Source organism: Haplochromis burtoni, unplaced genomic scaffold (assembly GCF_018398535.1).
Source record: "Haplochromis burtoni strain Fernald_Lab_line unplaced genomic scaffold, NCSU_Asbu1 Contig_5, whole genome shotgun sequence".
NCBI lineage: Eukaryota > Metazoa > Chordata > Actinopteri > Cichliformes > Cichlidae > Haplochromis > Haplochromis burtoni.
In genome coordinates, this window is record NW_024582366.1 from 1,845,394 (window position 1) to 1,861,501 (window position 16,108).

Consider the following 16,108-nt stretch of genomic DNA (forward strand, 5'->3'; position numbering starts at 1 on the left):
GAAGGGGCTACATGAATAGGATGACGGACCTATGGATTCTTCGATACCCAACATCCACAATGACGGCGAAACAACTAGTAGCTCAGTGTTCCAACATTCGAAAGAAGGGACTGCTCTCACAGCTAGAGATTGACGAGGTACAACACAAATGCTATCGGCAAGGAGGAGTCAGGACGCCAGGTCAGGGGGGAGATATCATCACCCCCACCCGAGATTGGGTACATAGCCCCAAGTGCGATAGGAGAAGGATCGTTGAGTGCGAGAGGAACTGACCTGAAAAATAGGATCATGGCCAAGCTTGAAACCTGGATCCCCCGTAGCCGGTTACCAAGATTACGTGAAGTACCCTCAGAAGGTCTGCTAGATGATGTTAATGCAGCACTACGGAAATACCTACAACCACGATTACCGACACTAACAAGCTGATCTACAATACGGCAGCAGTGATCAGTGAGATGCTTGGCTACAAGTTGAACAGCCACAAGGGGCAGTACCCTCCATGGAGAAGGAGGCTAGAGGGCAAGATCAAAGTAGCACGGAGGGAGGTTAGCCAACTAACGGAGTTGCAGAAAGGTGCGACAAAGAAGGTGCATAAGAAATACAGCAAGCTGTCCATACCTGAGGCCTTGGAAACTGCCAAGCAAAGACTCACAGCCTTGGCCAGCCGCTTGAGGAGGTACACCAGAGAGATAGAAGGCAGGAGAATAAACCAGCTGTTCTCCACAGAACCAGCAAAGGTGTACTCTCAGTGGCAAGGGAACAATAAGAGAACAGCACCACCAAGGCTGGAGACGGAGCAATACTGGAAGAGCATATGGGAGAAGGACGCAACCCATAACGGCAATGCTCAGTGGCTAGTGGATCTGAGGGCAGACCACAGCGACCTCCCTGAACAGGGTCCAGTAACCATCACAGTGGCAGATATCCAAGAAAGGGTCTCCAGTATGAAGAGTTGGACAGCACCAGGGCCCGACATGGTTCACGCCTACTGGCTAAAGAAGCTGACTGCACTCCACGAGCGTCTGGCAGCACAAATGAACCAGCTGCTAGTTAACGAGAGACACCCGGAATGGCTAACCGAAGGTCGGACGGTCCTGATCCCCAAGGACCCCAAGAAGGGACCGGTCCCCTCCAACTACCGACCAATAACCTGCCTCAGTACTACATGGAAGCTCCTGTCAGGCATCATATCGGCTAAGATGAACAGGCACATGGGTCAATACATGAGTGGGACACAGAAAGGAATTGGCAAGAATACCAGAGGCGCAAAACACCAGCTACTGGTAGACAGAACAGTCAGCCGAGACTGCAAGACCAGACTGACCAACCTGTGCACTGCCTGGATTGATTACAAGAAGGCCTATGACTCAATGCCCCACAGCTGGATACTGGAATGCCTAGAATTGTACAAGATCAATGGGACCCTAAGAGCCTTCATCAGGAACTCAATGGGGATGTGGCGTACAACACTAGAGGCCAACTCCAAGCCCATAGCACAAGTCACCATCAAGTGCGGGATCTACCAAGGAGATGCTCTGTCCCCACTGCTGTTCTGCATAGGCCTGAACCCCCTCAGTGAGATCATTAACAAGACTGGCTACGGATACCGACTACGGAACGGAGCAGTTGTCAGCCACCTCCTGTACATGGATGACATCAAGCTGTATGCCAAGAGTGAACGAGACATCGATTCACTGATCCACACTACCAGGCTATACAGCAATGACATTGGAATGTCGTTCGGACTGGAGAAGTGTAGTCGGATGGTAACAAAGAGAGGGAAGGTAGTCAGAACTGAGGGGATTGAACTACCAGAAGGCAACATTGCAGACATAGAGGACAGTTACAAGTACCTGGGGATCCCGCAGGCAATGGGAACCATGAAGAGGCCGCTAGAAAAGCTGCAACCACCAAGTACCTGCAGAGGGTCAGGCAAGTCCTGAGGAGTCAGCTGAATGGTAAGAACAAGATCCGGGCCATCAACACGTACGCCCTGCCCGTGATCAGGTACCCTGCTGGGGTAATAGGCTGGCCAAAGGAGGAGATAGAAGCCACTGACATAAAGACAAGAAAGCTCCTTACCATGCATGGAGGGTTTCACCCCAAGTCCAGCACCCTGAGGCTGTACGCTAAGCGGAAGGAAGGGGGCCGGGGACTGGTGAGTGTCAGCACCACAGTCCAGGATGAGACAACGAACATCCAAGAATACATTGGGAAGATGGCCCCAACTGACCGAGTGCTCAGTGAATACCTCAGGCAGCAGAAACCCAAGAAAGAGGAGGGAGACGAGGAACCATCATGGAAGGACAGGCCCCTGCACGGTATGTACCACCGGCAGATAGAGGAGGTGGCTGATATCCAGAAATCCTACCAGTGGCTGGACAAAGCTGGACTGAAAGACAGCACAGAGGCACTAATCATGGCAGCACAAGAACAAGCTCTGAGCACAAGATCCATAGAGGCTGGGGTCTATCACACCAGGCAAGACCCCAGGTGCAGGCTGTGTAAAGATGCCCCAGAGACAATCCAGCACATAACAGCAGGGTGCAAGATGCTAGCAGGCAAGGCATACATGGAACGCCATAACCAAGTGGCCGGCATAGTGTACAGGAACATCTGTGCCGAGTATAACCTGGAAGTCCCGAGGTCAAAATGGGAGATGCCCCCAAGGGTGGTGGAGAATGACCGAAGCTAAGATCCTGTGGGACTTCCAGATACAGACGGACAAAATGGTGGTGGCTAACCAACCGGACATAGTGGTGGTAGACAAACAGAAGAAGACGGCCGTAGTGATCGATGTAGCGGTTCCGAATGACAGCAATATCAGGAAGAAGGAACACGAGAAGCTGGAGAAATACCAAGGGCTCAGAGAAGAGCTCGAGAGGATGTGGAGGGTGAAGGTAACGGTGGTCCCCGTGGTAATCGGAGCACTAGGTGCGGTGACTCCCAAGCTAGGCGAGTGGCTCCAGCAGATCCCGGGAATAACATCGGAGATCTCTGTCCAGAAGAGCGCAGTCCTGGGAACAGCTAAGATACTGCGAGGACCCTCAAGCTCCCAGGCCTCTGGTAGAGGACCCGAGCTTGAAGGATAAACCGCCCGCAGGGGCGTGCTGGGTGTTATATATATATATATATATACAACACATATATATATATATATACAATATATACTAGGGGTGCAACGATACACAAAATTCACGGTTCGGTTCGATACTTTGGTGTCCGTCGATATTTCATACAAAAAAAAATGTTCATGCCTTTTTAATTTGTCATTTATTAAAATTATAAATATATATTTTAACTCAAAAGTACAGTTTTTAAATTTAATGTTGCTGAAACAACAAAGTAATAAAAAAATAAATCTATCTGAAATCATCATCTTTGGAAAAGAGAGTTTATTACCCAGTTGCCACCTGTTAGAGAAGCATGGAGCGCAGCCTTAAGCAACCTGTGGAACCGCTCACACATCCTGTTAGCTTGCGGGTTGTACGCAGTGGTGCAGTGGATCATCAGCCATGGCAGCCCAAAGCTCCGAAACAAACTGGGGCCTCTGAGGTAATGTCAGCTCGGGAAACGCGAAACCCAAGTTGACAAAAATGCCCTGGCCACCACCGTCGCGGTCCTGGATGACAGGGGGACTGCCTCTGGCCACCAGGTGGTACAGTAGCTTGTAACCTTGTGGTAGGGGACCCATCAGATCAAAATGCCCATGATCAAAACGTTTGCCAGGGATGAGGAATGGCGCAAGGGGTGCCTTAGTGTGTCTATGGACCTTTGCGCGCTGGCATGAAATGCACGCCACTGCCCATTCCTACACAGATTTGCGAAGGCCTGCCCAAACAAACTTGGAGCTGAGGCCCGGACCCCCGGGTGTGATAGAGCACGCGCCGATTCAAAAACGCAACAACACCATGAAACGGGAACCACCGAGCGTGGGCGGCTGATGGAAACGTCGCATGATTAATGGGCTGTGAGGTCAGTTTCTTGATCATTAATATGCAAATTGTGACCACTGATCAACAACCACTAATCAAAGCCCACTGATCAATGTCCATGAGTACCATTCACAGAGAGTTTGAGAATGGCTGCACTCACAGCATTGTAACACGGTGAACGATGTACCCTCAGCCCCCCTCCTCGATTCAGAGGTGATCTTTTCCTTTTCACGTACTTCTTCAGAAGTCACCCGGATGAGCGACGAAACGTTTCTCCCACTGAAAACGCTACGTTCCAGATGAACAGAATCAAGTTTTGGGGCGGAAAAATCCTGGATGTGGGAAATGGGATAACGAACGCTGCACAATGCCCAGGCGCTCTATAGTCGCAAGCTAGCAGCAAAAGCAGCTGTAGGCCGTGGTGGCAGTCCGGCAGCCGCCGACGCTTCCAGGCAGGAGCTGACTTCCTCTTCGGACCTTAGCATGTTCGCCCCAGGGGTCACCAATGTGGAGGTATGAAAGGATGACACAAGAGATCTCAATATTTTACTTCAACTTTAATCTCGGCTTCACACAACTCAACGCTCAAGGCGCCAAAAGCCCAACCCCCTCACTTCCCCTCACACCGGGTGTGAGTGGAGCCACCTGGTGGTCCACCACAGGGGTCATTTTGAAAACAGCGTCTGACTACAAATGAGCTAGTTATGGATTTTATATTTTTATATTTACACACACACACTGAGGCGAAAATAAATAAATAAAAACGAAAAAATCTGAAACTTCATTTTAGACTTTTTCCAACATCTAAAGATACGTTTGTTCATATGTAAAAATTCTCATGTTTTTATGCATTAGTTTCCTTGACAGAATAATACATCACTGACAGAGTAATGCAGTATTTATTCTTCATATACTCAGTATTTTCCTTTATTGCATTTTAGAATATTTCCTTTTGGTTTTTTATTTTTAATGTGCCTCGTTTAATCCAGTGATACTGTTACGTAAATTTAACAAAAGAAGCCACAGATCGAAACATTAAAAAAAAAAACTTGTGTATTCATTTGGTATTTGGATAAATAAAGATTACAAAAACAAAAATGAATAAAATGATTTAAAAAGGAGCAGGCTAAACCATTCTAGCTCAAAGCTAGCAAGATACAGGCACGCATCCACACACATAAGGTGCGAGGCAGTGGCCAGTGCTGGGGGCTCAGGATAAGGAGGGAGGTGATGTGGGCAGGGACAAAGGACACACACGCGTGTGCATACACCAGCCACTGCTGGGGACTCTGGGCATAAACAGTGGTAGTGGGACCAGGTGTTTGTGCTGGGCAGCCTGTGGGGTCAGACGGGTGGATGGATTGTCATATGGTTGGAGGTGTGTGAGCGACAGACAGATAGAAAAGGGAGAGGGGGGTGCAGCCTTATCAGGCCAGGGCCAGACCACCATACACCTCTCCTGCACCCAGCAGTCAGTCTGGACTGGGCAAACTGCAGGCCAGCAGCACTGTGTGGGGCTTGACTGGTGAGGGTAAGCTATGTGCAACGTGTTTGTGTGTGTGTGTGTGTGTCAGACTGAGCATGTTTACCCCAGTTGCACGCTGGGAGTAAGCAGGCTGGTAGCAGCCAGCACAGATAGGTGCAAGCACAAACATGCGCACAGGTTGGGCACCACAAGCAACGGAGATGGACCACCACCAACTTTGGTGAAAGTCTCTGTGTGAGAGCAATTCAAAAGGCTTTAGCTTTTAAACCGACAGACTGTCTTTATAACGCATTCGAGTTCAGGATTAAATAAACATTTCATTCGCGCCTCTGTGGAGCATGTCTGTGGGTTGCAGTTCTAGTGTGTCCGTCACCATTGCTTCGTTGTCAGTTTTGTCCTAAATACAAAGGTACAATCCCTTATCTGCAGTTTTAAAATGAAATTAAAGCAAAGAGTTTTAATTTCACCATTTCCTGATTAAGGAGACCTTTTAATCAGCAGCTATGAAGCCCACAGCCTATGGCTTCTTAGGATAAACGAAACCTACTAAAGAAAAAAGTACAATTGAGTTCTCTTTGTAAATGCAGCTGGCTGATTCTCTCTGGCTTTGTGTGTCTGTCTTGCCAGGAGCTGGTGGTGAAGACATTAATAGTAGCTGAGCCCCACGTGCTGCACGCCTACCGCATGTGTCGCCCTGGCCAGCCACCGGGGAGTGACAGCGTCTGCTTCGAGGTCCTGGGCTTTGACATTATTCTGGACCGCAAACTCAAACCCTGGCTATTGGAGGTATAATTCTGTTTATCTACAGTATATGTACAGCATGCATGTGTGTAAAGCTGGTTAAATTGGAGAAGTGTGTTTCTCTCAAAAGCTAGAATATATTTTGGAGGCGTAATTTCACTAGATAATTTGAGATATTTAATTTCTAGACTACTATTACTATTTTTCTGTATACTGTTAGTATGTCATGCTAAGCTACTATTTGTGTGTGCTATTTTAAAAACACTTTCAACAAAGAGTGAAGGTACACTTGTATTCTGTCTTCTGTGATTTCTAACGTTTCTGTAAAGTCTCACCTGTCTGCGCTGCTACTGAAGTGACAGCGGCTCCAGACTGATGTAATGTGGTATAAGCAGGAGACAGGGAGACGTTACCGCACACTGACAGAAAGCATAAACACACACTGATTTGTGCCCACACGCTCTGGTCCCCACACACAAACACCCGCACGGTCTGCAGTACGTGTTTACGCGCCTCCGAACACACGGAGAGACTCTCGTAAAATGAAAGGAACTCACACAATCGCAGCTATGCACGCTTGATTACACGCATGCAGGCATTCATGCACACCCATAGATGCATACAGAAATGCATGAATATACAGCAGCCTATAAGACACGATAAAGACACCCCACCCCATACCCCCCTGCAGGCTTTAAAATATAGGCCAGAATAGCAGGTTGACTAGTAATTCTTCAAGTGTCAGTCTCTCGAGTGTCAGGCACGCAGGAGATTGAGTCAAATTCAGATTCCACTCCAGGATTTCTATCTCACTGCTCTGATGTCAGCAAGTGAGTTAAAGTGTGACCTAAATCCTTTAACCCAAAGTGGCTGCACCTCCACCCCCATCCCACAAATTGACTCGAGGATGGGGAAATGCCTTGGGGATAATTGTTTGGGGTTTCTTCCTCCCATCATGCCAACCCAAAATAACATTTTTAGGTTTTTTTCTGAGATTTTGGAGAAACAAAGTGACATTTGATAGTTGGTTGGTATTTTCAGGTGCTGGCATTTTCTGTCATCTTGGAATTAGGGTGCTAGTATTACCCTACGTGACATTTCTTGTGTAGCTGAGCAGTTGTAGTATAAGACAAAAGGATGTACAAGAGAGAGCAAGAGGATGGTGTTCCTTTTGACTGCTGGTGCACCGTGACGTGTGTGTGTGTGTGTGTGTGTGTGTGTGTGTGTGTGTGTGTGTGTGTGTGTATGAGACATAGCAAACAGCCGTGAATGCAGTTGTTCCACTCCAGCAGTAATGATCCCCCCTGTGCTACTAGCAGCTCTCTATAAGTCTCATCAATTAACATCCCACGCACACACGCACACACACAAACACACAACCCTGCTTCTCTTTCACGCAACATTTACAGCAACAATAATTTATTTCCCAAATTCAACTGATTAGTCAGGGGATAGTTGCTAGCAAAGAGACCCCCTCTCAAATCCTCACTGCGTACACTGTCAAGATTGAAAATAACTTTATTACCACTTTTTAGCCCGTCGACGTTCGTTGCTATTCAGCAGGGACGCAACAAGCAGGCGGGCCCATAGGCTGGTTTCCACAAACGGTACCCTATGGCAAGCCCTCAGGTCTAAATTTAATTTTTCAGCAGATCGCTTTGCAACATTTTGTAGTAAACTGAATCTATTTCAGCCCATTTCACCATTTGTTTTAACTTTCTGTTTTCTTCCTGCCCTCGAGTCGAAACAGTAGAAATTAAATTGAACCACAATCTAGGTCTTACGGGTTTGTTCTGGATTTGTGGACGCCCACCACTCAGGTTTCCTTGTTGGTGTCACTGTGAATTACACGTGCCATGCTTCGTTGGGGCTTCACCCAGACTGCTGTTCCGACACTGTCCTCTCTTGCTCTTTTAAATGTCAGAGTTGGTTGTCGGACATGCAAACTCACAACCAGGAAATGAATGTTCAACCTGCGTAGACTCAAAAGCCAGTTGGATACGTGAAAGCTAGATGGTATCATATACAAGAAACTGTCAGATCATATTATCCCTGTTCTTTGCGTTTGTGTTTTTGTCAGCTGTTTTTGAGAGCGTGTAGGAGGATGGAGAGGGAAGAAGAAAAAGGTTGTGTTTCACATCCTCCAATTATACCTTCAGAAAGGAGACACGAGGGTTTTTTTCAGTGGGGCAGCGTGATATTCAAAATAAGGCTCCAAACTCCTGTGTTAGAGGATGCATTTGCCTCTTTGTTGCAACTGCAAAAAAAGGAGAAACCCTCTGTGATACAGTACACTATCTCTTTGTAAGTGGACACAAGCACAGAGATATCATTGGAAATATACTGATAACAAACACAGAGGAATAAAGAGGGACACTCCACAGACCTGCAGACACCTGCTAAGTAGCTTGTCACACCGGTGAGTAGAGAAAAGGCAAGGGGGTGATGAGTCTCAAACCACGGCCAGCCATCAAAGAAGGCGCATTGTGCTCAAAGCAAAACGAGAAAGGGGAGACGGGAAGCTAAAAACGAGAGCGAGGGAGAGAGACAGGCTTTTGTGCGATCCTTGTCTTAATTCAGCAGAGTTTTCAACACAGGTTTTACCTCCTATTGACATTCAAAACATCAGCACTACATAGGCACACACACGCACAAAGACACACACATACACGCACTTGCTCAAATGGCGTAACCTGAGATATTCACTTTCATTAAACCAGCCCAGACAGCATCTGTGTTTCGTATAGGAAAGGCGTTTCATTGAGCCGTGATCTTTGCTTCATGCAGGCGCACACTCAAGTGCGCACACACACTCACTTGCGTATCCAAGCACGCATTCAAACACGCCTCTCTGCCTAGACTGTAGTTTCTATCGTCAAGGCCAAGGCTTTTGCTCTTAGCGGTTCATTGAGTGTTTTCTTTCTCTTTTAAAAGCAAAAAACCCAGAAAACAAACAAAAAAACGAAGCAAACCAGGAGAAAAGTAAAAATCGCTGCACGTGTTCTGTTTAGCTCAGTAATTGCCTCGTGGCACAAGCTCATGAATTCTGTTAGCATGTAGTGGTGTTATCAGATGGCACTATACAGGCCAAAGGGACCAGCAAGCTTCAAAAAATCCAGCGTCAGGTGTAAGGAGTGCATTTACTTGTTGGGGAAATGCAGCAGCGGGACAATATTACGGCCCCGCACCCCTCGACCCTGCAGCCTCTTTAGGGCCCGTGGCCTGTAAGCTGGCATGACAAATAGTTTCAAATTTACAGAGAAAAATATAAAAATGGGAGAGGACAAGACGTATACGCACACACACAAAACTATTGCCTTAAATTTTCCACCCCTGAAACAGAATCTGACAAAGAGCGCAATTTAGCGTTCTCACGAGGTCCTGATGGGTACCCGCGGACCCCCAGCACAAGGACCAGTGAACTGAGGCCCAGCCTCATTACAGGCTCTGGCTCACTTCATTTTTTTAAGCTGTTTCCCCACATGCAGCATAAAAAAGCTCCAGCTGGTCAACTCTAAATAAGAAGAAACAAGTGCTTGTAGTGAGCATGAATAATTAGAAACCTCCCCGGTCCCTGCGAAGCTGTCTCTCTAGTGCCGGGCTCCAGGCAGCTTAGAGGCTGGTCGGCCTGCTTGTTAGGGCTACAGTCAGCATGTGACGGTGTGTCTGTGTGTGTGTGTGCAGAAGTGAATGTAAGTTAGCGTGTCTAAATTTGATTTGCACTGTGTGAATGTTTGCAGTGTTTGGTACTGTACTGTGTTCGGCTGGACGTTAAACACATCATGAGAGATACAGCCGAGGATGTGTCTGCGATTTTGTGTAAATCTTCTGCTCCCTGTCCGCGTGTGTGTCTGTGCGTGTGTGTCTGGATGAATGGTCTTTGCCCCTCTGGGAATAGCCCTCTGTAGTGTGTGGTACGCTACCCTCATCTGCTTACCGACTCCAGCCCATAGTCTTGCTTTTATTCAGTGAGGTTGGCAGGTTTTACTCTTCTGAAACACACACGGGCCTATTCAGGAAGAGAGAAGGAAGAAGCTGGGCGACTTTCACTGCGTTTTATGTGTCATGTTAAGATAGCGTTGCACAAAGGCAGCTTGATTATTGACGGCAACAATTTCACTACCATCCCCTCATCCGTCTCATGTGCTCTTTCTTCGTGTCCTGTCCCCCTTTTTAGGACCGCCGTGCAAAATGATTGGCAGCTAATGAGGCGGGCGTGGTTAGGCAAACTGTGGCACGGGCTTGCTTGTCACAGGCTGTTTGTGTGTTTGTATGTGTGACTGGCCATTACAAAAACAGACCAACAGTCTGCAGCTGAGCTGCTTCCCCATGGGTGGCGATTTTTCACCCTTCCCCTCACCCCTTCCTGCAACTTTCCCCTCTTTGTGTGCTTTGTGTCTCGGATTGTTTCAAGATGAGTTTTGGTTTGTCCTTCCAGCCCATCAGAGCCAACGTAATCCAGACTTCCTTTTTCTTTGGAGTGTTTGTGGTTAGTAATCTGCATTGGCAACTGTAAACAGATGCACAGAGACAAACACATCGATAGTTTTCACGCTTTCCTATTTTCCAACCACATACAGACACCAAATGAGTTGGATCTGAGGAAATACTGCTAATGCCTTGGTTGGAATAAATAGTGGCTCACACTTGTTCAGATTTCCAGTAGAAATTCTATTTAATCTGTGGAGAATGAGGTAAAAATGTAATGTTCTTATAGCCTTTCATAAAAGTGTAAAGAGTAGAGATGTTTTCCGGCTACTCTTAGAGGATGGATTTAGAGGTTAGCCTGCCTTTCACATATTTCCTGAGGAAATTTCAGAAGTGTTTCCTAACACCTGCTACAGCCGACTCGAACATTATTGTGTATTCAGAGTGATTAAAGAGGAATTTACTTGCTACCTGTGCTCTCCAAATAATTTTCATCCCTTCATGATTGAATTTGCTAGGGTAAATGATAGAGGAGAATACATACAGTCTGATATTCTCAATTATCTTTCCGAGTCTCTTTTGCCCTCTTCCACCTTTCATTCTCCTTTTGTCTTTGATTAATCTTTGGCACTTAGTGGGATTCATTCTTGTTTAAATGTACATGGATATCGTCCTTACGCTCTGAGGGGTTGTCCTTCCACTTGTAAACCCTAGGTGGCAGTAGTGACCTGCGAGCCACTCCCCGGCTTAAAAGAGGTTTATTAAAGAATAATTAGAATGATGTATGGGACTGTCTGTCTCTATCCACATCCATTTTCCCCCAACATGACTATTTCATGGAATAAGTATCAAATTAGGCGCGCACGGGCTTTGTATGTGGGGCAGTTGAAAACATACACCAACTCTTAGTCATTTATCATCAGGCGTGTACGGCAGTGTCAGTGTGTTTGTGTGCGCACGTGTGATTGAGAAGGAAGATGCACGTTTATGAGTGACATAGGGAACTGCAGCAGCTACAGCTGGCTCTGTGGCATCTTTGAAGGGAAGACATGTTTTCCCTTCATGTTTGTGACAGTCAGCTCTGGACTTCAGATTGTGACTGATGATTTGTTTTTGTTTGAAGACTCTTTGGCATTTTGAATTTTGTGTATAGGTGACTTACTAGATCCACTTAAACCGCATTTAACTACCTTGGATTGTATCCCTTGCATCTTTTCCATGTCTTCAAAAAGCAATGGAGGTCAGCAAAGCTAAATAGTGTCCCACTCACTTCCAGGACCTTTACCAGACTCCGCTAGAGTGTCCCTGCATCCGAGTGGACCACGTAAAATGCCACAAAAAGAACAAAACGGTGATTGATAAGACGGCTGAAACAAGAGAGCGACTTAACAGGGTGGCTGGCTGTCTGTCTTGCTGTCGCTCTACTACTCATGCTCGGTTTCCCCCTCTCCCTTTATGCCTCCCTCTCTCATTCCACCATTGTGCAGCAACAAACACTCCATTCTGACAGCGGTTGAACTGTGCCGATACCCTTGAGCGTGCGGGGCAAAATGGGAGGCTTGTCAAAGCAGTGGTTGTTTACACTCTGCCAGGAATAATAAGAGGGGGTCGTTTTTCTGAACCGATTAATCACGAGCAGCCCTTGTACTTGTTTTAGAGAGCATTCCAGACGCAGAATAAATGTCGATGTGGGGTGGCAATTTGTTGTGGAAATAAAGCAGCTGATTGTTGTTGATCCGGTGCCGTTGCTATATTATTAGGGTCTGTGCGGCGAAGCTGCAGAAGCCACAGGTACAAACTGTTTAACGTCCGCTGCATTTTTAGCAGCGAGCGAGACGCATCGTCATCGCCAGGTTAATGGTTTTATTCATAATTGAAGTGATAACAACAGACAGAGCATCGGTTAGCGTCTTATCATAATACGAGTGGAGACTTATTCCCTGTAGTTGTGCAGAACGACCTATGACCCGGTTTATAGTGATCTCGTTGTTAGGCATTTATTGTGCTGTTTGGCTCATATTTGCTTACTGGCTATCCTTGGGCAACACACTTAGATCTCAATTCTAATGTTATAATGCTGTAACTTCATTATGTATCAAGTGCCCTGAGATGACTTCTGTTATGATTTGATGCTATATCAATAAAAGTGAATTAAATTTACTTGAATGAGATGCTTCAACAGATCAAACATCAACAGATCCATGTTCAAACCAGTGGCTGAATGGAATTTTCCACTTGGAAATCACCAGGCATTATCAAATTAAATAAGCCATGTAAAATTTACCGGTTGCATTTCTCCCTGTTTTGTTTGTACTTTAGTGCTCAAAATAAAGATCAGTAGAGGGACTTGCTGTTCACCGAAAATTCAAACCAAATGGATGGTTTTAAAAAAAAAGTCTCACGAGGCTCCCCGGCAACAGCCTGTATTTCACAGTGGTCTTCATGAACGATGGCAGGTTACGGTTTTCTCTTTTTTCTTGAGCCATCTCAATCCCACGATTTAAGGTGCTGAAAATAAAAGCTTTACATTTCCCATCTTTGTTTTTGTTATAACCCTTTCATCTCTATACGTTTAATTCAGTAATCAGATGGGGATAAAGGGTCCTGTGAAAGAATTAAAGACCGATATGCTTTTTGACCAAGTGATATTTTGGCTACAGCGATGCGTCGCTGAAGCTGAACCGAATCAAAGAATGAGTAAAAAGGAGTTTCTAATCTTTTCATCTGACGTTTTTATTGAATGCATCTTGGAGCAACCGAGGGCTCCTTTAAGACCCTGCCAGAGTCACTTAAGGAAATCAGAGTGGGGGGTTTTGGGAGCCTGCAGGGGTTCATTAGGACCAGACTGGTTCAACTTCCTTTTGCCAGGGAGGAAACAGAGAACACAGAAACACAGAGAGCGAGAGAAAAATGAAGAGAGGTAACGACCGGAGAATGAGGGCTAGCACGGGGAGGGAGCGGGGACGGGAGGGGAGCGCAGGGTCAGTGGTGACCAGTCAGAAAAACACGGTGAGAGACAGAAAGAGTGGAAATAGAAACTAGGGAGGAGAGGAGTGCAGCTGGCTGCAAGAAGAAGGTGAGAGACAAAACAGCTGAGGGAGAGCAAAGAAAGCCAGCGAGCGCTGCGATGCCAGCCTCGCCTGTGACAGCTTGACACCACGAATCAAACTAAGAAACGAAGACAAGTAACGAGACGAGCGTCACCAGGATCACTGCCAGTCTGGCTCTTACCTATGGGCTACGGCGCTCTAAAGCCATACTGTTTTCACTGTGGCTGTCACGAGCGCTCTAAATGAACACAGACCTTCTTTTTTTATTTATTTTTTCTTTAGCAATGTTTCGCTTTCTTTGATAAGATAACTGCAGGATGAAGTGGAGCGCCGTCCTCCTCGGCACAGAGAGGATTGTACACTTCATTCTTTTGAGCGAAAGAGTTGCATAGGGTCTCTCTGTTCCTGTTTTCCTCATGGCGCTAGAACACATTCATCACACCCGTACTGATAAATGGCTGCTGTATACAAAATAATAAAAAACACACGCACGCTTACAAGGGCACGTCCGTACAAACACACTTCATATTTGTGAGGCTTTTGTAGCTCACCTGTGATATTTATGGAGTTATTGCCTAAACTAGTTAAAGGGACTCAGGCAGTGACAGCCCAGGGAAGGTTATATGCATATTTACAGACAGCCACAGCTCAGTATCGAGTTTCTGAGGAAATAGCAAGAATAAAAAGCTTCCTGGTATCACAACAGTCACGTTTCTTAGGTCAGTTTGGGTGTAGCTGCTGATCGCTGGAAGGTGCAGATTTACATTTTTTCTCCTTTATTTTATTTTCTATAGCTGCCTCGTGATCCTAATGCGCAGTCTTTCAGCAGTTACGGCCTTTTTTGGGCGGGTTACGCACACACGCTCTGGCTCTCGCAGTTCCTGGGAGTCTAGCAGTGGTGTAAATATTATCTTACATCACTGTTCCCGAATCTGCCACACAGCACTGAGCACCTTTATGTCAGGATTAGTAATGGGTAGTTCAGATGTAGGAGAGAGAAGGAGGGATGGAGTTACAGAGAGCTACCCCCACAACCCTTGAGAGGCTTTGCATGCCGTCTCCAAAGGGGCTTTCAAATTTTGGTGCTCGGGAAAACCTTATGGTTCCAAATAGCTTGATGCTGCACGCCAGCCTTTTTTTCCATCCATCTCTTTTACCGTCCTTTACCCCACATTCCTGATTGGTGGATAGAACGGGATCTGTAATAGACACTAAAACCTGTGATTAGCTCAGTTTTGCTCTGTTACTGAAATCCCGATTTGTGATTGGCTGTTGTCCTGCTTTGATGTGTTCAACTGTATCCAACGGCTTTTTTCCAAAGGAAGACGGGAACTAGAGGAATAGTGTTTGTGATACAAGTACTCACGTTGACTGCAGAGTAAGGCTACTGGGAGAGGTTGAATTTCCAGCTAGACGCCCAGACAGTTGGCTGTGATTTTCATTCATAAAAGCAGATCATTTTGACTTCAGGGTACATAAACATTGTCAATGAATTGAGAAAAAAACCCCCGGAAAATATATTAGTAGGAGGACATTGTCTATTAAGGTGATGTTAACTGTTGCTGTTCATAACCTCTGATTTTGTTGAACTGATTTATAGCAACAAAGTGACAAAATTCCCTTCGCTGCTCAACAAATAAACCCTTATCCCATACGACCACATCACCCAGACATTAAAAAGAAAATGGGCGGTCTAAGACTTTTGGACATTGTTAATAAAAGAGCCGACTTATCTCCAAAATCAAGCCGTATCAAACTCGGCCAGCCTTTCGTTGGGCATCTGTTGCATTGTCATTTGAAGTCAGCTCATAGAAAGACACCATTCCTCTCACGGTTGCCAGTTCATTCACCCTCCCTCTGCACTTCTCTTCCATTTTTTGCAGCCTTTGTTGTCTCACATAATCTCTTTCTCACTGTGGGAACATAACAAAGAGTAAAAAGAATTGATTTGTTGTGTCAGGTATAATAACTGATATTTGAATACCTTGCACTGGTGCTGGAAATTGTTCCGTTAAGAATGGTACATTGCTCTTGAATTTCTCCCCAGATGATACCTGCTTTTGTACCTCGAATCCGAGGTGGCTCTTTCTGTTTCTTGCTGAGCGGAATCTCTCTGAGCGCTCTTGATTGTCCGTGATGGCACTGAGCTGAGCGACGGCAGTTCTCTGATGCTCGCAAAGACGTGCGCGTCGAGGCGTCGGGCTGTTGCGAGCAATCTTAGGATACAGAGTCAGGAACCAGGGTCAGTTATGGGGTGAGCGATTAACCCACACAATCTGTTTGTATGCATTCACTCTGACGCAAATATGCTCTTCTAAATGCACGGGCATACACTCGTCAGAGCCAGAGTGGATTTATGCCCAGGCAAAGGCTAAGAGTTGCAAAGTGTCCGTCAAAGAGAGAAAAAACCCTCAACTTTCATCTCTTTCTCACTACTTCTCTCCTTGTCGGAATAGATCTTTTTTTTC

At 46.1% G+C, this 16,108-nt stretch overlaps 1 protein-coding gene across 3 annotated transcripts in view; it reads left to right on the forward strand.

The window, feature by feature from the left end:
* The window catches only part of ttll7 (tubulin tyrosine ligase-like family, member 7), a 90,109-nt gene that overhangs the window by 33,220 nt on the left and 40,781 nt on the right, over nucleotides 1-16,108 (forward strand). For all 3 annotated transcript variants that reach the window (XM_005923399.3, XM_005923401.3, XM_005923400.3), the window contains exon 9: nucleotides 6,049-6,207. In XM_005923399.3, coding sequence (XP_005923461.1) covers nucleotides 6,049-6,207 — 159 coding nt within the window. The remainder of the gene's footprint in view (nucleotides 1-6,048; nucleotides 6,208-16,108) is intronic.